General features: G+C 42.1%; 1 protein-coding gene across 1 annotated transcript in view; it reads right to left on the bottom strand.

Annotated features, from left to right (window-relative positions):
• mtr (5-methyltetrahydrofolate-homocysteine methyltransferase) overlaps window positions 1-24,485 on the bottom strand; it is a 103,835-nt gene that overhangs the window by 69,864 nt on the left and 9,486 nt on the right. Inside the window, exons 5-15 of the mRNA XM_037691576.1 lie at window positions 23,549-23,655; window positions 22,057-22,116; window positions 19,919-20,013; window positions 19,720-19,820; window positions 15,994-16,055; window positions 13,126-13,193; window positions 12,793-12,872; window positions 7,912-8,024; window positions 7,675-7,815; window positions 697-882; window positions 450-629 (exon numbers count right to left, since the gene is read on the bottom strand). Of these exons, the coding sequence (XP_037547504.1) occupies window positions 450-629; window positions 697-882; window positions 7,675-7,815; window positions 7,912-8,024; window positions 12,793-12,872; window positions 13,126-13,193; window positions 15,994-16,055; window positions 19,720-19,820; window positions 19,919-20,013; window positions 22,057-22,116; window positions 23,549-23,655 (1,193 nt within the window). The remainder of the gene's footprint in view (window positions 1-449; window positions 630-696; window positions 883-7,674; window positions 7,816-7,911; window positions 8,025-12,792; window positions 12,873-13,125; window positions 13,194-15,993; window positions 16,056-19,719; window positions 19,821-19,918; window positions 20,014-22,056; window positions 22,117-23,548; window positions 23,656-24,485) is intronic.

The following is a 24,485-nucleotide window of genomic DNA, read 5'->3' as shown; positions in this document are numbered from 1 at the left end:
TGCAAGGTGTCAGTGGTCGTCTTTTGGACAACTGTCAAGTCAGCAGTCTTCCCCGTTATTGTGTAACCTACAGAACTAGACTGAGAGACAATTTAAAGAGCTTAGCAGGTATCCTGATGCATGCTCATTAATCCAGGTAGAACACCTTTGCAGGTGTTTTGAGTTAATTAGCTGATTAGAGTGTGGCACCAGGTGCCTTCAATATTGAACCTTTTCATAATATTCTAATTTTCTAAGATACTGAATTTGGGGTTTTCATTAGTTGTCAGTTATAATCATCAACATTAAAAGAAATAAACATTTGAAATATATCAGTCTGTGTGTAATGAATGAATATAATGGATATGTTTGAGTGATGGCAAACATATTTAGTAACTTGGGCAAATATACAACTACATTTAAAAGGAAATTTGCATTGTCATTTTCTATTAGGAGTCTGTGACAGATACCTTGATAAGCCTGGTAGCCCTGATGAAGTTCACAGCATAGCAGTTGTGCTCCTCCATGCCTGTACCGATAGTCAGGATGTTCGGATCAAAAATGATGTCATTGGGATCAAAGCCCACCTTGTTAACCAGCAGTTCGTAGGCTCGAGAGCAGATTTCCACCTTGCGGTCTGTCTCTGTGGCCTGGAGAGTGAAGCATCATCGGTAATTGTGTATTTGTGTTTGAGAATGTACAGGACCATCTCATCACCTGTCCCTCCTCATCAAAGGCCATGACCACCACAGCAGCCCCGTAGCGCTTCACTGTGGCTGCTCTGAGCAGAAACTCCTGCTCTCCTTCCTTCAGGCTGATGCTGTTAACGATGCACTTACCCTGACAACATTTCAGCCCCGCCTCAATCACAGAGAAGTTGGAGGAGTCGATACACAGAGGAACCTGAGGGGGAGAGGCCACAGCTTAAGGACAACCAGGGTGTGAAAGAATACTGAGCAGGGTACTTTATGTCTGTTTTTGAACTTGCTTTAACTAAACGCACATCAACGGCCACATTTCATGTCAGAAAAAGGCAACAGTTACACTACAGGTCCTAACACTCAAATCTGATTTTTTTTTTTTTTTTTTTTTACTGAGATCAGGTTTGTGTTTGTGTGTGTGTTCACACTATAATTTAAAATGTGATCACCATCAGACTCTAGTGTAAACAGCGTACAACCTTGGAAAGACCCACATACACAAGACATGCTAAAAGGACTGGACAGTACAAAACCTTTCTGTCTAACCAGGATACTCAATAGTGATTTACAGCACAAGCTGTGCCCACAATTACACATTCATTCATTCACCCTTTATTTATACAGATTAGCCCTATTGAGCCTTGGGGACTCATTTACAAGAGAGACCTGAATTTTAACAAAGTGATGACAAAAGTGGACAACAACGACAACAATATAAATCATAAAGGATACGTACAAATTTAATGGTTTTTTTAACAAATGAAAATAAAATGGTATAGGATAATGGAAAGGAAAATGTAGAAAGAAAAAAAAACAGCTAGATTATAAGGTGGTGAGGAAAACTAAAAACAGGAACATGTCTGCATTGGTTTTTGCCAGGAACTTAACAGATGTTTAAAGCCACTTGGAGAGGTCAAGGTCGAGAGCTTAACATCTTTTTGCAAGATATTCCAGGAAACAGGAGCGGAGTAGGAGAAGGCCCTTTTGCCTACTTCAGTGCGCACTGAGGGAACACTGCAGGTAATAATGTTCTGGGAGCGCACGCTGTAGCTGCACTCACACATGTAGGAGGAGATGTATGAAGGCAGCAGACCAAGAAGTGATTTAAAGATGAAAATGTACCAGTGAAATAGTCTGTGTGAAGTTAATGATGACCAACCAGTGAATACAGGGTGCAGTGATGGGTACGATAATCACAGCCAGTTATGAATCTTAGAGCACCATGATAGACAGCGTTCAACATCTGCAGGGTGCTTGTAGGAGTGTTCATGTAAATAATGTCACCGTAATCAGTGGAGGGAAGGAAAGTCACAGATACAAGGTGTTTCCTAGCATTCAGGGTTAGACAGGATCTATTACTGAAAAAGAAACCCAGTTTAACTTTCAGTTTCCTTACTAGGTTTTCCATGTGAAGCTTAAAAGAGAGATGCGAGTCGACCAAGATACCCAAATATTTGTAGGAATCGGCAAACTCAATAGGGACACCATTTGAGGATAAAATCAGAGGAAGAACTATTGGGACCAACTTCCTGTTTGAAAAAAGAGGAAGTTGGTCCCAGCAGTTCTTCCTCTGATTTTATCCTCTAATGATGTCTTTATTGAGTTTGTCTCATGCGTCCTTCCAAGACTTCACACTGCTATTCATTAACGCACACATTCACACAAGCATCCATGCGGCACTATACTACATCTCTACAAAGATAATCTGAACAAATTTTTTAGCAGAGACTAGTTAGTGCTTTAAATCACATTTAGACACTAATGGGACACACATCAGAAGCTATGAGGGGGATCAGGGTCTTTCTTAGGGAATCTTCAACATGTGACTGCATACTAGTGAAATCAAACCAAACCCTCAAAACTCTCTCAATGAAATTCAGCTTGAAAAGAATTTTCACCACAAACCTCCCATTCCTTGAACTGATTAGATCCATCAACAGTGTCATACTACAATAAGATCAGCAAAGGTACTAAAAGATTCACAAATGCATAAACAGTTTTTCAAATTTCTACATTTCAGTTTGCAAAGGTAGGAATGTTCTGTGCATACAAATGGTCAAATACATGTCACAAGTCACCTTCTGTGGACGAATTAGTCATCAGGAGTGCGCAGATTAGTTTGCATGTGATAGTGACTTTTAAGACTTCTTTGCCACTCCTGATTCACAAAGATAATTGTGCGTTCCAGTCTCTTGATCCAGACAATTAAGACACGTGTTCAGGCCAGTAGCTCTTGGCTTATCAACAGGCTTCCTCCTGCATGACGTCCGGTACGAGCGATCGATCAGTGGCTTCTGGTCCAGCTGCAGAACTTCAAAAAGTAAGTTGGTAACAGACATTGTGGAGCTGGACTCGGGCCTCTCGATGATGCCAAGGATCTTAACATTGCACCTTCTCATGCGTCCTTGCACGACTTTGCACTATTTTTTCAGCCCATTTATCTCATCCTTCAGAGTTGTCACGGTGTTGCTCAGAGTCTCAACTTTGTCCGTCCAGGTGGACAGTCCAATTTCTATATCTGTAACACTTAGTTTCATCTGGTCTATTTCCGTTCTAAATGCCGTGGCGTGGTTAGCCAGCTTTGCTCTCACAGCTTGACACTCACCCTTAATAAAGGCGAGATGTGAGGACAGCCTTCATCTCCAACCTAATCACTGCAGAGATTTCTGTTTTAAAATAGGCCAGAATGTCCGTCTTTAGGGCCGACAGATCTGTCTCTCTGGAATCGGGTGGGGACGTAGCCGAGTCTCCAGGCATTGTAAGTATCCCAGCCCAAGGAGGCGCTAGGCCCTGTGGCTGCAGAACTCGCATGTTTATATTTCTTTAATTCAGATGCCATATTCAAGCTTTACCGGGTTAATCACACACCAACGACGAATAGTAGATCATCCAGGGGCAGCACATCTTTGAAGCTGCAGCCCACTGTACACTTGGGCGGCTGTGGCTGAGTGGTTAGAGCAGTCATCTTCCAATGCAAGAGTTGGGGGTTCGAATCCACCAGCAGTCACATGCCGAAGTGGCCCTGGGCAAGACACTGAACCCCTCATTGCCTCTGATGTGTTTCCCATCATTGTTTGAATGTGATAAAGCTCTGATTAGTCTCTTTAGAATGATTTGTTCAATTAGCTTTGTAGAGATCTAGTAGAGTGCTGTGTGAATGGGTAAATGAGGACATAGATTGTAGTGTAAAGCGCTTTGAGTATCTTGATCAGATAGAAAGGCGCTATACAAGTACAGTCCATATACCATTTACTTCTGTCCATCTTTAGGACGGCTGTACGGAAAGTAATTTCATTGTACTTCACTATGCAAGAATAATTCAATTCAGTTTATTTATATAGCGCCAAATCACAACAAAGTTGACTCAGAGCACTTTACAGGAACATTCACATACATAGAAAAGTTTTCTATCTAAGGAAGCAGCAGATACAGTGAATCTTCACTTTGTCGCAGTCTTTCATCCTGAGCAAGCACAAAGGAAACAGTGGAAAGGAAAAACTCCCTTTTAAAAGGAAGAAACCTCCAGCAGAATCAGGCTCAGGACTGATTTTAGTTTGTCTGTCAGTTCGAATGACCTCACAGTGGCTTCTCTTCACACATCCTCCCCACAAAACGAGCCGGTGTCCTTAAAACGGGTTTTTTGAAATCACCGCAGATCAAAGAAACACACGAGATGCTCGCATGACACAGCAGCCGAAAGTGAATGTGTTCCGTAGAACGAGTCCAGTGGGAAACCTCGCTCTCAGCCTGAGCTGCACGCTTCTCACCGCAGCGGTGTCAAACGCGCGCTCCCGTGTCAAACGCGCGCTCCCGTGGCGCCGGCAGTTTTCACCCAAACGGCGCCATGTTTATGAAGGCGCGCACACCTCTCCTCAGCACACGCCAGTTCACATCGACATGAATGTGAGCCCGCAGCCTGAGCGTGGCACAGAAGCGCGCTCAGAGCCCTTTCGAGAAAGCCTCGCCTTGGGTCACGTGGAGCACACTTACGCGACACATGACGGTGGTGGAGGCTGTAAACTGGCTGACGTCCGTAAGAAACATGACGCATCACATAAACGCGCGCCCACTCCTCGAACGTTACGCGGAGTGGCAGAGACATGCTCTCTAGACAGATGGATGAGCCGTCTGATCAACAAGGGTTATACGCTACAATTTGCAGCTCAACCGTTCGGAGGAGTTTTAGAGACGGTTCTGTCATCCCCAGACCAGGTCTCATCCCTAAACGCAGAAGTCCAGGAACTTCTGGTAAAAGATGTAATTTCCAGGGTTCCCGACAGAGAGGAAAACACAGGGTTTTACTCACGTTACTTCATGGTTCCAAAACGGATCGAAGGAATGAGACCCATTTTGGACCTGTCAATTTTCAACAAGGCGATCATGGATCGTTTCACATGTTGACAACCAGAGAACTGTTGGACAACATTCAGAGAAACAATTGGTTTATCTCCATCGATATGAAAGATGCCTACTTCCACATCCCAATCATCCCAAAGCACAGAAAGTTCCTGCGCATCTCCTTTCAAGGGATTCAGTATCAGTACAATAGGCTGCCGTTGGGTTATTCCCTCGCGCCTCGTACATTCTCAAAGTGTGTGGAGACGGCTCTGCAACCGTTACACAGAGCAGGGATGAGAATTTTGTTTTACCTAGACGACCTGTTGCTGCTGACTCGCTCCAGACAGGAAGCAGCGGCGCAGACCCAGGTGCTGACGTCACACCTGTTAAATCTGGGCTTCGCCATAAATTGGGGAAAAAGCTTGATTCTCCCGGCCCAGACGATCGTTTATCTGGGAGTGGAGCTCCGGGCTTTGGGACCGCTGTGTGTCTGTGGCTCCGGTCTTCCCTGTGTTACCATCGTGTCCTGTGGGGACGGGTCTGTGGGTCCCCACATCCACTATTGAACATTTTTATGGAGAAACCTTATAGTGACAAGCATGCTCACACAGGTGTTTAGATTCAGGTGTTTATCAGATACACACTCAGTTGGGTTGTGGTGGCCACTAAATTTCTTTTTTTTTTTTTTCCCCCCCATTTACCCTTTATTTATACAGGTAGTCTCATTGAGCCATGAGAACTCATTTTCAAGAGAGACCTGTTTAGGGAGTAGATGGTGGGGGTTAAGGGGCTTGCTCAGGGGTCCAGAGTGGGACGAATGAGGGTGGAGGGAGGTGTGGGTGTTCCACCTTTTCCACCCAATTTTTTTAAATATATCTTGTATTACCATGTACTGTATAAAATACTTTCTAATGATGTTATAAGTATCATTATATATGTTGCTTGTTGTTGTGGTTTCTCAGTTTTGTCTTTTTTTTTCTTTCCGCAGGTCTAGAGGCAGATTTTGTTGATTTGTGTTGTGTTCTCTTTATCCCTCTCTCTCTCCTGTACTCTTATCTCCTTCTTTACATTTTAACCCATCTCCCACTTTTCTGCATTGTTTTCTTCTTTGTTTTTCATTCCCATGTCCATTACATCTGAAACAAACCCAAAGCAAATTCTAATAAAGTTTTATTCATATATCAAGTGGAGCATTAATGCCAGCCATAATGCTCTGCTTGTGAAAGTAAATCTGTTGGGCATCACCTTGACAATCAGACAATAATTCTGAGTGTCACAATGCCGGACAGGACAAGGGGAAAAAAAAAGAAAGAAAAAAAGCTAGGCCTGTCACGATAACAAATTTTGCTAGGTGATTAATTGTCTCAGAAATTATTGCGATAAACGATAATATTGTTTGAAATTTGACAATAATTAGTAATTGTCAAATTTAAGATGAAATTTTGGTTAATTTTTGTGTGTAGTATTTTTGACCACTGGATGGCAGTATTAGACTGTTTGAAGCAAAGGATGGATAGTGAGAGAGAGAGAGCAGCATGTCTCTAAGAAAAAGGGGAGGGAGGCCCCTTGACATGACATGGGCTGTCTCTTGTTCCTGTTTTTCGGTTCTCAAAATGGCGGACGCTCTGTGTGGTTTGAACTCTTTAGCATAGCATTTGTCAAACAAATCTTTTAATAAAAATCAGTAAACAAGTTCTCAGCATCTTTTTGCAGAGAAAAACAATTTTTTTAGACGAAGGCACGGGTTTCAACTGTGAATTTTAGAGCTTCAACAAGATGGAGATTTTTTTTCCCTGAGGTCGGCCTGTTAGCTTAGCTCGTAGCTTAGCTTCTCAACGGTTAAAACGATTTTTAAGAGAAAAGAGAAAGGGAGGGTTCAGTGAAGAACACCAGAGTTGAGCTTTTTGTCATATAGTGTCTTCAGTAGGAACAGAGAAACGTGAAGAAACGATAAAGCTGATAAATGAAAATCAGGTTGAAATTTTTCATTTATCAAGCGATTAATTGATTTATTGTTTATTGTGACAGGCCTAACGTTAGTGACTGAGATTTTCTCCAACAAGTACCCTTGTTGATCTTATTGTACGCATACGATTAAAATACATTCTGTTGAATGCATACACACCTCATTGAATGCTACTTTTGAGACTGATATATCTTCATACAGAAGTGTCTGTGACACGACCGTTCATACTAAGGGTGCTCTGAAAAGCCTCCAATACTTATTTGAGTAATAACCTTAAATATCTCATTTGTGACCACGTGAGAGTAGAAAAAAGGGAAAGCAATATATTTCAAACTAGAGTTGAGCCACTTTTGACTGCAAAGTGATCATCTTATGAAGAGTTGAATGCTTGGCCTGAGCTATCACTGAGCTACCGTTGTTGATTAGATGTGGCAAACATCTTTAATCAGATCGACTCCAAACATTAATCAGTGGTAGATGTCCATCCATGTGGCATGAGATATTTTACTAACACACAAATGTATAGACATGGGAAAAAACATAAATGCAATACATAAAATAACTCTTACTACATACTATTTTTAAATAGACGACAAAGAAAACAGTAAGAAAAACTTAGACTAAGAGTACATGTGCAGAAACAAGGGATAAACGTGTTTTACAAGTTTTTAAAATTTTTGTTTGTCCTACCCGTGCAATATCTGGCTCAGAGGCAATGAAGTTACAAAATCTGGCCATAGCTGTTGGTCCATCCAGCATGCCCTCATCCATGTTGATGTCCAAGATCTGAGCTCCCATCTCCACCTGGGTCTTGGCGATGCTCAGAGCCTCCTGAGGAAGTAACACAAAAACACAGCCCCACAAACATGTTTTATAACATCAGCCTAATAAATCTGTTTTTGTGATTTTATTAATAATCATGACCACCTCATATTGCCCAGCCGTGATCAGTTTGGCAAACCTGCGGGACCCGGCCACATTGCAGCGCTCGCCGATGTTTACAAAGTTAGTGAACGGGCCAATTCTGAATGGCTCCAAACCTACAAGTTGAAACAAATAATTAATTCACACTGCACGTTACAGAAACAGGAAAAACTCATTTTCCCTCTACAGAGCAAAAAATGTTGTTTAAAAAGACAAACACTTTGTTTCTTCAAAACTGATTCAAGTATTTATTTACAAATGTCTCTGTAATTGTTCTCACATAACTTCACAAGTGGCACTTGTGAAGTTATGTGCTCCTGACTGAGATGATGGATCTTTTTCTTAACTGGTTTTCTCACTGCTGCAGGATTTTACTATAAATAATTTGATTATTGTCTCCTATAGCAAAGTGGAGACATGGAAATACCCTCTGTATATACACACCAGTATATACACACACGTGTGTGTGTGCGTGTGCGTAAGTAAGTAAACCGACCACCTCAATCATTTGAGGATATTATGCATTTTAGTTTTTATACTGCTTAAGTCCTTTCCTACACTGGGAGTGGTGGCACAGAGGTTAGAGAAGGTAGGCCTGTGATCAGAAGCTCGCTGGTTCAACTCCCGGTACAGACAACATCAAAATGTGGGTGGGAAAGGTGAAGTACCCACACCTGCCTCCACCTTCATTTGCTCCACTCTGGGCCCTTGAGCAAGGCCCTTAACCCCCACCATCTGCTCCCTCGGGCACCCTAGATAGCAGCTCTCTGCTCCACACAGAGGGCTGTGGTAGCTCGGTGGTCTGTGGTTGTGTCAGGAAGGACATCCGGTGTTTAAAATAATTGGTAAGTCTTAGTGCGACAGTTCGCTGTGGCGACCCCTGAAGAAGGGAGCAGCTGAAAGAAGAAGAAAAAAACCTGCTTAAAAGTCCTTCCCTAAATGATTGAGGTGGCCAAAGATTACTCTGTAGTGTCCAAAGTCACCTCTCTCTCTAACTCTGTGCTGTCTCGGTCAACCAAACAAAAGACCTACCTTTCTTCTTTTCCACATTCTAACTCCTACCCACTTGAATTTCTTACACCAAAAACATTAAGGTTTACTTCCATTCTCTGTTATATTTCAGTGCAGAAAAATCACTCATCTCATAAACTATGAACATTCACTCTAGGGATGCATCGATCCACTTTTTTTACTTCCGATCCGATCTCGATACATAAGTCTGAGTATCGGCCGATACCGATCCAGTTCCGATATCATGATCATCATTGATTTTATATGAGGCTGTAATAATCTCCTCAAGTACAATTTGTACAAATATTTGCATGCATGTCCAAAAAGGCAACTTGAGGTGAGTTTTATTAATGTTGGATAAGTTTTAAAGTTAGAATTAAATTCCAACACAAAACACGTTTATTTTTATTCCTAGTTTTAAAGTGGATATTAAAGTGATTAATTTAGGTGATTGTTTAAAGTTATTTTATATATTTTTTAAATAAGGGGCAGATAAGATTTTTTTTTCTTCTTTCTGCACTCTTTTCATCAAATCATCAAAAACAAAAAGTTTTTGATGATTTTTTAAATTTTGTTTCTTTTAAATGAATGAATAAATGAATTAAATAAAATGTTAAATGGCTTCAAACACGGGCAGCACGGTGGCACAACTGGTAGAGCTGCTGCCTCTCAGCGAGCAGGTCCCTGGTTCAAACCCCGGTCCAGGGGCCTTTCTGGGTGGAGTTTGCATGTTCTCTCCGTGCATGCGTGGGTTTTCTCCGGGTACTCCGGTTTCCTCCCACAGTCCAAAAACATGCATGTTAGGCTGATTGGTAACTCTAAATTGTCCCTAGGTGTGAGTGAGAGAGTGAATGGTTGTTTGTCTCGTTTGTCTCTATGTGGCCCTGTGATGGACTTGCGACCCGTCCAGGGTGTACCCTGCCCCTCGCACAGTGATTGCTGGACATGGGCACCAGCGACCCCCATGACCCAAAATGGAATAAACGGGTAAAGAAAATGGATGGATGGATGGATGGCTTCAAACATCTGCTAAGTTCATGGCATAAACCAACAGACATGTTCCTGTTTTTAGTATTTTACATCACTTTATAATGTAGCTGTTTATGTTTTTAATATATATAATTTTCAAATCATGTTTTTTTATGATTGTCTACTGTTGTACTGATAAATATCTCCTGGAGGGTAAACTATATCTTGGATGCAAATATCAAACTGTGAAATCCTTCATTTTCTACAACTGATAGGAGTTGGTCATTAATTATGAAGTTTGGCAACTACTCTGTAAACATTAGAGCTCCGTGGTTTCAGCGACGTCTTCATCTTGTTCAATCCGAAGCAGGCAGCCTGATTTGGGGCAGCCGCGCTCAGTCTGTCCCTCCTCAGAGACGGGCAGACTGAGCGCGGCAGAATGGACGCGGTTGGGCAGGGTCGAGTCGCCTCTTTCGGATTCAGCGAGAGTAGCGCCCCGCTGAAGCCACAGAGCTCAAATGTCCAACGTAAAACTAACTTTACCGCGATTTAATGTGGCGCTATGGCTCTGCAGACATTGCACGTTGCCGTCTTGTTTTGTTGTGTTTCTAGCGTACAATACTTCCACACAGCGGACATGTTTCGATGAAAAGTTGGTTAACCGTTAGCCACAGTGCTGCTAACTCAGCCCTCACGTTGTAGCTGGCTGCAAACAATGAAATGGATTTGCTGAATGTGAGGCGGGTCTTATTACTCTGGGTTCATGAGACAAGCCTCCGTTCAGGAAATCCATTCCATAGTTTGAAGCCAACGTGCAGGGCAACCACAGACATGCATCATGGATCGGAAATATCGGCACGTGGATCGGAAAAATCCGATACGTAAATTATGCTGGTATCAGATGCCGATACCAATACTGGATCGGATCGGCACCATCCCTAATTCACTCTTCGGATCCCTCATCGTCAGGAAACATCAACATACCGCTTGTGGAAACGGACATTAACTGCTGGGTGGACCATTTTTTAGACCGCTTCTCCTCCACTACTTTGGCTCTTCAATCAGTCGGACACAGTGATGGAAGCCTTTGTGAAAGACTTTATTTGTTCCTTTATTTATCTTTTTTTTTTTTTACTTTTTTATTTAACCTTTATTTCTTTATTTATATTCTGATTGATTTAACCAGACAAATCCCACAGAAATCACAGGGAGGCCTGGGCCTGAAGGCAGCCTAACGTGCATGTTTTTGGACTGTGGGAGGAAACAGAACCTGGAGAAAACCCACACAAATACAAGGAGACCATGAAAAGTTCACACAGAAAGACAAGAGGTCCAACCCGGGAATTGAACCCTGGTTTGGACCTGGCAGTGTGAGGCAACAGTCCTAACCACTAAGCCATTGTGCTGCCCAAATAAGGTATTTTTTTAATTGTTTTTTTTTTCCTGCTTGCTCTCGGTGGAAGGCAGACATGTCCTCCTCTGCTCCGTCCCTCGCCTGTCCCTGCTTTGCTATTTGTTTTGTGAACCTTTTTCAGAGCCCCTTTTTTTGCATACCTTCTGAATTGTTAACGATGGATTTGAACAGCTGGTCTCTCAATGGAATTGATCAAATTTTCTCAACAGGTAGTCAGGGTAAAGAGGACCCTGTTACCTCGAAGGAAACATAATTGAATCTACAATAACTGGATTTTACTGTTTGGAGTTTGTGGAAAGCTGGATTGTCAACAAATCTGGACAAATAAACATCAGCAGCTGTTTAAAGCTGCCTGGAATGTGGAGAATGTGCCGAGCTTGGCAACACTCAAGACTGTGTGTGAACTATGTGGTGCTGTATCGGAACTTTCCTGGCAATGTCCACGAATGGTTGGAAGGAATAAATCTTGGAGGAGTTGTAAGCTCGACTTGGCATAAATAATCAAATTCGGATGTTTAGAGTCGCCGTGAGTGAATGTACTGTTAAGGCAGACACGGAAATTTAGGAGTTCAGCCAGACACAAAACAATGTTGATATCTGAATCTGGATCTGGCCTTGGAAGGTGGACTATCTCAAATTTCTCCTTGGGTGTAGTGGAAACAAAGGCGCTCTGTCCCTCTCCCCACCCCCTCCATTCCCCTAGGTCGTAATCCTGCGACAGAGCTCAACCAAGCTGGCTGATAAACAAATACCTCTTATCAGGACTATGGCTGTGTGTGTGGGGGGGGGGGGGCTCTGGACTGTGCTGTGCTACAACCTTCAAACTCAATGCCTCCACTGGTGCAGCAGCCTAGGAGATGCAAAGGCACCAAAGGGCTGTGTCGCTCACATGGCGGCTGTGCTGGGACCTCCACCCCCTACCCACTCCACACGCATATGCATTATGTCTATTTATGTTGCCTTGCTGTGGTAGATTTTTTTGATGCCTCAAACCATGCCCTGTCAAGGACACGGTGTGAGAGATCTTTTTTTAATACCTCTCTCCTTATGTTTTCTTCCCCTTTTCTTATATAAGCAACAGGGGCAGCGCATCTTAGAAGCTGCAGCCCCCTGTACATTTCTGTCCATCTTTAGGACAGCCGTACAAAAAGTAATTTTGTTGTACTTCACTGTGCAAGGATAATAAAATCATTCCGGTTCAAATGCTGAGGACACCTGCTGCTTTTAAATCCAGATAAATAAATAAAAAACACCCTCTCCCATTAACTGCAACAAATATCTGCATCCCAGCTGATACCTCAAGTTGAAACTGGTGCAAGAATAATATCAGACTCAGTGTAAATTATTAAAACTTTTTATTAGCGGCTGCGCTCATCTGACTGTTCTCATGTTTCTGTAGACCTGATCTTCTGAAATTAATTTAAAAAACAGTTTGGCAGACAACCATGTTAGAGATCCTTCAGATAAACGATGACAGTGAATGAGAATACCTGAGAGCAGCAAGTGATCTTGATAAATAGCAGCAGGGGGAACTCTTGGCTGGCAGTGTTTGACTGCTTCAGATATGGCTCTTTGAGAAGAAAATAAAGTCAAATTTTAGAAACATCTAAACAAGGAGTGTCCAACCCTGGTCCTGGAGGGTCACTGTCCTGCATGTTTGATATGTTTCTCTGCTCCAATACACCTGCTCTGGATCCATGGGTGATTGAATCAGGTGTGGTGGAGCCGGGAAACAAGTAAAACATGCAGAATAGTGACCCTTCAGGACCAAGATTGGAGGCCACTTGTCCAAACACTCAGCACTTAAGAGACATTACACTGACCTGATGTGTGATGGAGTGGTACCACAACATCCTCCCACAATGTTTACTAGTCCATCCATAACAAACTCCTGCAACATATAAAGAATGGTTATCTGAGAGGAGAGCAGCAGTGAAGCAGCCAGGGCTGGCTCAACGAGTCAAACAGATTCTACTTTATATGACAGACCTGAGGCATATGTTTTTAAGTTCAGCATAAAAAAAGCATTTTACTGACACCACAAACACGCTGATACAAAACAATATCACATTTTTTATGTTCAAGGCTTCAATCAGCATTTTAAGAACTTAAGCAGTTTTTGTTGACAACTAAGCATTTGTCTACATTTATAGCATGAGAAGAGGAATCAAATGGTTGTTTTGAACAAGTTTTAAAAGTGGTTGCTTGTATTTTGATGCACTCGAGTCTGGATACCTAAGCAAAGATTATTAAAGGCATAGAAGCTGTGGATAAGTGCCACTTTTCAATGCTTTTGATTTGAATCCTTTGTATACAGACCCTGTATGAGCCGGAAAAGGGTAGAGTGCCCTCTCCGGGTCGGGGAGGAGGTCCTGCCCCAAGTGGAGGAGTTCAAGTATCTCGGGGTCTTGTTCACGAATGAGGGAAAAATGGAGCGTGAGATCGATAGGCGGATAGGTGCAGCGTCAGCAGTGAAGCGGGCGCTGTACTGGTCTGTCGTGGTGAAGAGAGAGCGGAGTCAAAAGGCAAAGCTCTCAATTTACCAGTCGATCTATGCTCCTACCCTCATCTATGGTGATGAGCTTTGGGTTGTGACTGAAAGAACGAGATCACGGATACAAGCGACTAAAATGAGTTTTCTCCGCAGGGTGTCTGGGCTCTCCCGTAGAGATAGGATGAGAAGTTCTATCATCCGGGAGGGACTCAGAGTAGAGCCGCTGCTTCTCCACATCAAGAGGAGACAGTTGAGGTGGCTCGGGCATCTGGTTAGGACGCCTCCCTGGTGAGGTGTTCCACACACGTCCCACCGGGAGGAGACCCAGAGGAAGACCCAGGACATGCTGGAGGGACCATGTTTCTCGGCTGGCCTGGGAACGCCTTGGGATTCCCCTGGTGGAGCTGGCCCAAGTGGCTGGGGAGAGGGAAGTCTGGACCCCCCTACTTAAAGCTGCTACCCCTGCGACCCGACCCCGGATAAGCAGAAGAAAATGGATGGATGGATGGATATACAGACCCTAATTTTTTGAAATCCTGTTTTTGTGGGTTTCATGAGCTGGAAGCCCAAATTATGTAAAAATAAACAAATAAATACTTGAAATTGTTTAAATTGTGGGCCCTGAATCTATCATCTATTAAAAATTAACTTTTTGAATGGAATTATGGAGTTTAACAACTTTTACATGATATTCTTATTTTCTGGAAAAGGTCTGTATGTACATGGCATGTGTGTAAAAAATTATTAATAATAATAAATTTGTACGCATCCTTTATGATTGTCTATTGTTGTCTTTGTTGTGCACTGTTGGCTCCATTCTTTGTTAAAATCAGGTCTCTCTTGTAAATGAGTCACCGAGGCTCAATGGGACTAACCTGTATAAATAAAGGTTGAATGAGTGTATTATCCATGACATAAAATGATCAATAAATATGCTTCATCCAATCATCCACTACACAAAGTCTTGTGTTTTGTTTGAAATTAATTAGCTAAATCTACAGTCAGGTTTCGTTGCCGTCAATCACAAGTCTTTGTTTACATTTGAACATTAACAAGGACACTTCGTATGGGCTTAACAGATGTTGAATCGGTCAAATAATCCCTGGATGTAAACAGAGTGCGAGAGAGAACGATGGAATCACAGACACAAGTCGAAAGCTTTTATCTTCTTCTGAAAGAAGAAACAGAAACTAAAAGGATGAGAGGGGACAGAATAAAGTAAATTTGGGAAGGACGTTGTGGCGGAAAGGATTGAAGCTAAAGTTAGTGTAAGATCTTCTGCACTGAAAAACTACAAATGAAACTTGAAATTGTTGAGTCTCCAGTGTCCACTTTGCCAAATCCATCCAACTTCTGAGTAGCATCAAGTCAACAGTCAGATAAAAAGTACCTACACTTTATTGTCTGCACTTTGATCATGGATAGTTGGTGATGTATTTACCAAAATCAAACTAGACAAGAACTAAAAAAAATGCCAATAAGTCAGAATTTACAGCACTTGGAAAATGGTGGTTGATGTTGTGTTGTTATTAACTTGTTTTAATGTGCAATATAACTTAAGATAAGTCGTAGATCAATGATCGACTTTGTAGTTGCGTCATCTGAATTGCAGCAGTTTGTTTTGGACACTCGGGTGAATTCAATTCACTTCAATTCAAAATCAAAAATACTTTATTAATCCCAGAGGGAAATTATATGAAGAGAGGAGCTGAGCTGTCAACTGATCATCACTGGTTCAACTCCCAGTACCAATAATGTCAAAAATTGTGGGTGGAATATGTGAAACACCCACATCTGCCTGGACCCTCATTTGCCCCACTCTGGGCTCATGAGCAAGGCCCTTAACTCCCACCATCTGCTCCCTCGGGCACCCTACACGGCAGCTCTCTGTGGTTACGTCAGGAAGGACATCCGGTGTAAAAATAATTGCCAAGTCTTTGTGTGAGTTAGTTCGCTGTGGCGACCCCTGAAGAAGGGAGCAGCCGAAAGAAGAAGAAAAAAAGAAAGGAAAAAAAAAAAGAAACAAACAAAAATAAACGGTTGGTCCAAGTCTGTGGACAGTAGGAAGACTGTTATAAACGAGTTGAATGGCTGAATTGCAGATTAAAGTACTTTCACTGATAAACAAAAACAAAGATGCAACGTATCAATGCAGTTCTTTAAAACAACAATTTGAACAAGACAAAAAAAATATTACCTTTAAACTGGATGCTGTCACTTGAGGAGTTTCATCATACCCTCCAAATGTGTTGGGAAGACCTAGCAAAAACACAGATGAAAAAATCTCTTCATCCTGAATCATTACAGAAATCTTGATGACATACTTGCATCAAGATTCAGCAACAGTTGAGGACGTTACAGGAAGCAGAATGAACTAGAAAGCAAAAGATAGATAGAAAAAAAAGGAATAATTTACACATTCAACAGACTAATCAGGAGCCAAGCAGATTTTAGGTACCCATCTAATCCTCAAAAGGAAGATGTGTGCCTCAAAACTACGCTGCCAACTAAACAGCGTCCAGGTGCTAATACAGTTTTTCTACATTTAAACGTATTAGCAGAGCACTAAGTTACCAATACCAGGTCGAAGCCACGTTTTCTGTGGCGACCAGCCCTTGGCAACAATCTCCACTCCCTGGTCGTTACAGGAATTTGCAGTGGCGGAGGGATGAGGGTGGGGGGTATCTCAGGGTTCTGTTGTCAGGGCGTGGTGTCCTCTTTGGATAATGGTAGAGGAAGCATTGTGGTTTCACGAATCACTACAGGAGTAATGTCAAGAAGATTTTCAGCTGTTTCTCCACTGTGCTCACCCAGCGACGGCTGCGATGGTACAGCTTCAACAGCTGTGTGCCGTAAGACAAAAAAAGTACAGCACTACCTGACGGCATGCAGGAGCGTGCACAAAGCCATGCAGCGGTATGAAGTTGAAGATGAAAATAAAAGGCGGCACAGGCAGGGAAGCTAATAGTAGTGAATGCTAGCTTGTTAGCAGCAGTAGCTTTTAAAAAAATCACATGCAAAACCATTCTAATATTTTAAATTCAGTAATAATGGTGTACCAGTATTGCCACTAGGGAGCACAGTGTATCTCTTGTGCCGGTCCCAAGCCCAGGTAAATGGTGAGGGTTGTGTCAGGAAGGGAATCACGTAAAACACTTTTGTCAAAACTAATAGGAAAGTTCATCTAAGCGACACCATTCCGGATCAGTCGAGGCCCGGGTTAACAACGACCACCACCGGTGCTGTTGACAAACACCGGTGTTGGCAGAAATTGTGCTACTGTTAGTCAAAGGCCACGAAAAGGGAAACATGTCAGGAGATAGAGGGAGAAGAGGAAAGTCAAGAATGTAGGACTGAGTGTTGCAACTCTAAATTGTCACAGCTCACAGGCAAAGGTAGAGAGCAGGCAGACAAGATGCAGAGAAGGAAGGTAGATGTTTTATGTGTCCAAGAGACCAAGTGGAAGGGCAGCAAGTCTCGCAACATTGGAGCAGGGTTCAAACTGTTTTACCATGGTGTGGATAGAAAGAGAAATGGAGTAGGGGTGGTCCTGAAGGAGTTGGCAAAGAATGTAGTAGAGGTGAAAAGAGTGTCAGATAGGATGATGTGCCTGAAGGTAGAAGTAGAAGGTCTGATGCTAAATGTTGTCAGTGGTTATGCTCCACAGGTTGGATGTGATGATGAAGAGAAATATACATTTTGGAAAGATCTGGATGAAGTGATAAGAAAGTATTCCCAGGGAGGAAAGAGTGGTGATCGGAGCAGACCTGAATGGACATGTTGGTGAAGGAAACAGAGGATGAGGAAGTGATGGGTATGTTTTGTGCCAAGGGAAAAAAACAGGAAGGACAGATAGTGGTGGATTTCACCAAGAGAATGGAAATTACTGAAGTCAACACATATTTCCAAAAGCGGGAGGAACATAGAGTGAGCTATAAGAGTGGAGGAAGGAGTACACAGGTCGACTACATTCTGTGTAGAAGAGGATACATGAGGGAAATTGGAGACTGTAAGGTTGTGGCAGGGGAGAGCGTGACCAGACAGCATCGGATGGTTGTGTGTAGAATGACTGTTGTTGTGAAGAAGAGAAAAAGAGTAAAATCATAGAAGAAAACCAAACAGTGGAAGCTTAGGAAGGATGAATGTTGTGAGAAATTCAGAGAGGAGCTGTTAAAGGTTCTGGGTGGTAAGAAAGAGCTTCCAAATGACTGGATGACTACAGCAACAGTAATTAGAGAGACAGGTAGGAAGGTACTTGGTGTGTCATCTGGACAGAGAATGGATGATAAGCAAACCTGGTGGAATAGTGAAGTGCAGGACGCCGTTCAAAGAAAGAGGTTAGTCAAGAAGAAATATGACAGAGGAGACAGGAATATAAGGAGATGGGACGTAGAGCAAAGAGGGAGGTAGCTAAGGCAAAGCAGAAGGCATATGATGGCGAGACAGAGAGATCAGGCTCGAAAGGATGTTTAGCAAGTTAGGCTTGTTAAAGATAGGAATGGTAATGTTCTAACAAGTGAGGAGAGTATGATGGGAAGATGGAAGGAGTACTTTGAGGAGCTAATGAATGAAGAGAATGAAAGAGAAAGAAGAGTAGAAGAGTAAAGGCCATAGAAACAGTGGACCAGGGAGTGGAAAAGATTAGTGAGGGAAGAAGGGGATGGCAGTAGGACCTGATGATATCCCAGTGGAGGTTTGGAAATGTCTTGAAGAGATGGCAGTGAGGTTTTTGACTCATATTTGAAGGTGAGAAAATGTCTGAGGAATGGAGAAGAAGTGTGCTGGTGTCCATTTTTAAGAACAAGGGTGATGCACAGAGTTGTAGCAACTACAGGGGAATGAAGTTGATGAGCCACACAATGAAGATCTGGGAGAGAGCTGTGGAAGCTAGACTTAGATGAGAGGTGACTATCTGTGAGCAGCAGTATGGTTTCATGGCAAGAAAGAGCACCACAGATGCCATCTTTGCTTTGAGGATGTTGATGAGAAGTACAGAGAGGGTCAGAAAGAACTCCATTGTGTCTTTGTGGGTTTAGAAAAAGTATGACAGGGTGCTGAGGGAGGAGGTGTGGTATTGCATGAGGAAATCTGGAATGGCAGAGAAGTATGTTAGACTAGTACAGGACATGTATGAGGACAGCAGGACAGTGGTGAGATGTGCTGTATGAGTGACAGATAGCTCCAAGGTGGAGGTGGGAGTGCATCAAGGATCAGCTCTGAGCCCCTTCTTGTTTGCTCTGGTGATGGACCGACTAACAGATGAGGTCAGGCAAGAATCCCAGTGGACTATGATGTTTGCAGATGACATTGTGATCTGTGATGAGAACAGGGAACAGGTGGAAGAGAACTTGGAGAGGTGGAGATATGCACTTGAAAGAAGAGGAATGAAAGTCAGTCGTAGTAAGACAGAGTACATGTGTGTGAATGAGAGGGAGGAGGTGGAACAGTGAAGCTACAAGGAGCAGAGGTCACAAAGGTGCAGGACTTCAAGTACTTGGGGTCCACTGTCCAGGAAAATGGGGAATGTGGTCAACAGGTGAAAAAGAGAGTCCAGGCAGGATGGAGTGGATGGAGAAAAGTTTCAGGAGTGATTTGTGACAAAAGGGTGTCAGCAAAGGTCAAAGGAAACGTTTACAAGACAGTGGTGAGACCAGCTATATTGTATGGTCTGGAGACAGAGACATGGACTGAGATGGTTTGTACATGTCCAGAGGAGGGACAGTGGTATATTGGTAGAAGGATGTTAGAAATGCAGCTGCCAGGAAAAAGACAAAGAGGAAATATATGGATGCAGTTAGAGAGGACATGGAGGTAGTTGGAGTGAGGACAGAAGATGCAGAGGACAGAGCTAGATGGCGGGGGATAACTCGCTGTGGAGACCCTTGAAGAGGGAAAAGCTGAAAGAAGAAGAAGATGAAAGTACCTGCATTGGGATAACAAATTACAAAAGCTGTGGTGCTTTTGCCAATGACTTCAATGAATGGTCTCATCTCTGTGGCCCCCAAGGCACAGTTCAGGCCAATACTGCAACAAAATGAGAAACAAAGTGCTACTTAATTGGTTGGGAGTATTTTTACAAATCTTGGAGGTGAATGTGTTAGCTGTTATATGCAGTAACTCACCATAGCGGCTTGGCATGAGATACACTCACTACAAAAGCTTCGCCCGTTTGACCCGAAAGGGTTCGTCCACTCCGGTCAATAATTGTCCCTGAGATCTGGAGGAGAAGTTAAACAAGACAAAAAAGTAAATCTACAAACCTGCTCATCTCTTTATTTTACAGATCCTCTGTTTTCAGTCCAATTTAAAGTAATGTTATCACTATTTTTTTTAACTACAGTAGCCATGGGCTAAAAATAATTTAAATTCCAATCCTGGAGAAATTCAGATGTGTAAATCACAGATCAAAATCATAAATATGAATGCAGTGTTTTGTACATCTCATAAAACCTATTTTATTTACAGTTAAACAGTGAACACAGCAAATGTTTAAATCTGCATTATAATATCTTTAGAGAAAAATAAGGTACCGTAATTTCTGGTCTATAAGCCACTACATTATTTTACAGGCTTTAAACCCCGCGGCTTATACAATGCTGTGGTTAATTTATGGATTTTTTTTTTAATGGGCTAACGAGCTTCCTGCTGCCAAAAACATTAAAGCTTCGTCTCAACTGAGCGCTCACAGAGCTGCCCAATACAAGTCTCTTTTGCGGGGTGAGTCCTCGTGACTCAATGAGACTACCTACTCAAATAAAGGTAAAAAATAAATAAAAAATTTGACCAATGAAATTACCGAACAGGTCGCAGGACTACCAAAAATGTTTCTATTTGTGAAATGTCAGAATAATGAGAGTGAGAATTTTTTAAGGCAATTTTTATTACTTTCTTCCAAGTCAAAAGTTTAAATACACTTCATTAGTATTTGGTACCCTTGCCCTTAAACTGTATGACTTGGGTCAAACGTTCTGGATATCCTTCCACAAGCTTCTCCCAATAGGTGGCAGGAATTTTGGCCCATTCCTCCTGACAGAACTAGTGGAACTGGGCCATGTTTGGAGGCTGCCATGGTCTCATGTGCCTTTTCAGTTTTGCCCATAAGTTTTCGATAAGACTGAGATCAGGGCTTTGTGATGGCTACGCCAGAACATTGACTTTGTTCTTCTTGAGCCACTTTGTACCAGTTTGGCAGGATGCTTTGGGTCATGGTCCACTTGGAAAAAACATTTGAGCCCATACTTTAACTTGCTAGCTGAAGTCTTGAGATGATGCTTCAAGTATTTCCACATAATGTTCTCTCCTCATGATGTCATCTATTTTGTGAAGTGCACCAGTCCCTCCTGCAGCAAAACAACCCCACAACATAATGCTGCCACCCCCGTGTTTCACAGTCAGGATAGTGTCCTTAGTCTCCTGTCTCCCGTCTCCTTCCTGAGCCGTATGATGGCTGGACATTCCCATCTTGTTTGTACTTGATTATAATTGTACAGATGAACGAGGCACCTTCAGGTATCTGGACATTGCACCCAAGGATGAACCAGACTTGTGCAAGTCCACAATTCTCTTCCTGACATGTTCGCTGATTTCTTTTGACTTTCCCATGATGTTACACAAGGAAGCAGTGTGTTTCAGGTGTTCCTTAAATTAAATCCACAGGTGTGTCTCTGAGTAACTCAGATGTTATCAATAAATCTATGAGAAGCTCCAAAGACATATCATCAAATTCTTTAAAGGCATAGTAATCTTAATGTATTTAAACTTTTGACTTGGAAGAAAGTAATAAAAATTGCCTTAAAAAAATCTCACTCTCGTTATTCTGACATTTTGCAAATAGAAAACATTTTGGTAATCCTAACTGACCCAAAACAGAAAAAGTTTGTTCTGATTTTACGTCAGACAGTGTGAAAAAAATGCATGTGTCTTTTTAAATAGTGTATGTAAACTTCTGGTTTCAACTGTATTTGTGTATATTACTGGTATGCATTTAATTAAGTTTAAAAATTATTTTTGTGTAACATCTTTCTGTCTAAATATCTCATGTTACAACGTGAACACCCGCGGCTTATATATGTACAATTATTTATTTATTTATTTTTATTTATTGTGTGTGCACTCTATAGTCCAGAAATTACAGTCATTTCATATTTAACTTTAAGCTAAATCAACCAATTAATGTATTTTTTATTTTATAAGCAACAAACTGCCAATTATAAAACAAGTTAACAAAAATCAAAGGAACATGAGTGAAGTATAAACGTACAATTATCGGCTTCCTCTCGTAGCTCTTCTCAAAAAGCAGGTCGATGGCAAACAGGGCAGCCTGACGACAAATAAGAAGGTAAACATTAAAGAGCTCCCCAAACATTTGTTTGACAGTGTGCAGCAGACAGAATGTGCGTTTTAAATTAATAAAGTCCCTTTCTTTTAACACTTTAAAATACACCTGAATTACTGCAGCGCATCACTTAACAGAGCTCCAGGTACTTATTCAATTCAATTCAATTCAAATTCAATTCAAAAATACTTTATTAATCCCAAAGGGAAATTATTTGTTGTTGTAACTTATCCTCATTTCATTAAGAGATGTTATAGATGCTGATAGCTGTAGACAGGAAGGATCTCTTGTAAAGGTCCATCCCACAGTGGATCCTAAGAAACTGGCTGCAGTTGCCGTCCGATCCGTCCACCCAGACTCGACTGGCCTCTCGGTTCCCCCGGGCTGTAGGACCTCTCGAGTGCCGGGCAGAACTTCTCCCAGAGCGATGGTCACTCCTCCCAGCAGTCTGCCGAGCTCCTTGTCACTGCGGACAGCCAACTGTATGTGCCGAGGGACGATACTGTCCTTCTGCTGTCATGAGTCATGTTTCCTGTTAGTTCCAGGACCTCAGTGCTCAGGCACTCGAGTACAGCTGTCAGGTAGATGAGAATGCGTCCACAGAACATCCTTTCAACTCATTTGAGATTTGGGGCTGTAGCTGAGATATTATTTGAGCTTTTGAGATGTTAATCAGCTGCTGTTGGTTGTAGAAAATTGCCTTGTTGCCATGGTTACGCATCATAACAAATGTCCAAAACTAACAAAAGCTTCAATAAAAATCCTTCCAGCTGCACAGCATCGATACCAGAGGAAACAATCATCCAAAAATGTGACTTACATCCAGAAAAAGAGGAATTAAAAGTTTCCAAAAGCAAAATCTCAGAATGAAAGTAACAGAGCTGCTCCAACATGCAGCCACCTTGAGCGGCGCAATTCTAGAGCTCATGGAAACTTATGGAAACTATACAAGTTTCTTGACAAACTTATTTGCTGCACAATAATGTGTGTGGTCACAGTGTGTATTGTATTTTGTATTTGATGTGATATTCGTGTTTATCAAATAAAATACAACCTTACTTGACAGTAACTGTCATTTTATGCACCGAGAGGACATCCTCTTTCTACAAGGAGGGATTAGCAGTCAGCTTTCAGACTGGCTCATTTCATGTTTTGAACACGTTAAGTAGTAAAATTACAAATGTTATTCATGTTTCTGCCCTGTGAGAGGGAACATCTGAATCTTCGCTTTCTACTAGTGTTTGTTTGGCTTTGTGTAATAATGTGTTGAAAATGCCACTGCTACAGCAAAGCATGCTAATGTAGCTAATTATGTGTAGGTGCACAGATTTTATGTGATGATGGACTTTATCCAATAAGGATTTCACTCGAGGATTACTTGTAATTCTTTCCCCGTTTCAGAGAAGAACAAAGTTACCTTGGCGTTGGCTGTGTCAAAGATCGTTTCAACCAGAAGGATGTCTGCCCCTCCATCCAACAGACCTCGGGCCTGCTCAGAGTAAGCTTCTACCAACTCATCAAACGCTGACGACAAAAACAGACATGCAAAGACAAACATGTTAACTTTGTTCTGAATTTGTTGAGGCTTCACTCCAGGCTTCTAAGACTTAAAAAAAACATTCATCCATTATCTTTTACCTGCTTCTTTCTTTTCGGGTCACTGGTTCCACATTAAATAAAATGCATTTTATAAAAACAACACTTTTTGCTGTTATTTGTCTCTTCAAAAGGGTCAGACATAAAATGTATGTTAAGCACTAAAAAAAGTAACTTTCACGTTTTAAACTGTTATTGTGGAAGCAGGGTGAAGTCATACACGATACTCTGTAAAAATATAACTTTGAAACTCTGCAGACTCCGCAGTCTAGACCAGACCCACATTCTGAATTCTAAACCAGATGTTCTGGAAATATTCTGGAAATATTTACTGTTGGATTATTTTGGAAAAAAATCTAATTATCTGGAATAGATCATTTGTAGGCTGCTGCCTCTCAGCGAGCAGGTCGCCGGTTCAAATCCAGGCCAGGGCCTTTCTGGACCTTTCTGGGTGGAGTTTGCATGTTCTCTCTGTCCATGCGTGGGTTTTCTCCAGGTACTCCGGTTTCCTCAGGCCATAACACTCCCACAGACCAAAAACATGCATGTTAGACTGATTGGTAACTAAATTGTCTCTAGGTGAGAATGAGAGACGGAATGGTTGTTTGTCTCTTTGTGTCCCTGTGATGGACTGGAGGGTGTGTCCCCACCTCTCACACAGTGACTGCTGGGCATGTGCACCAGTGAGCCCCAGCAACTCAAAAAGGAAGAAGTGAGTGAGTGAGTGAGTGAGTGAGTGAGTGAGTGAGTGAGTGAGT

The sequence above is a fragment of the Nematolebias whitei genome, chromosome 17, assembly GCF_014905685.2.
Source record: "Nematolebias whitei isolate Nwh7 chromosome 17, NemWhi1, whole genome shotgun sequence".
Taxonomy (NCBI): Eukaryota; Metazoa; Chordata; class Actinopteri; order Cyprinodontiformes; family Rivulidae; genus Nematolebias; species Nematolebias whitei.
Note: the sequence above shows the minus strand (reverse complement) of the source record. Positions and strands in the feature narration are given on the sequence as shown.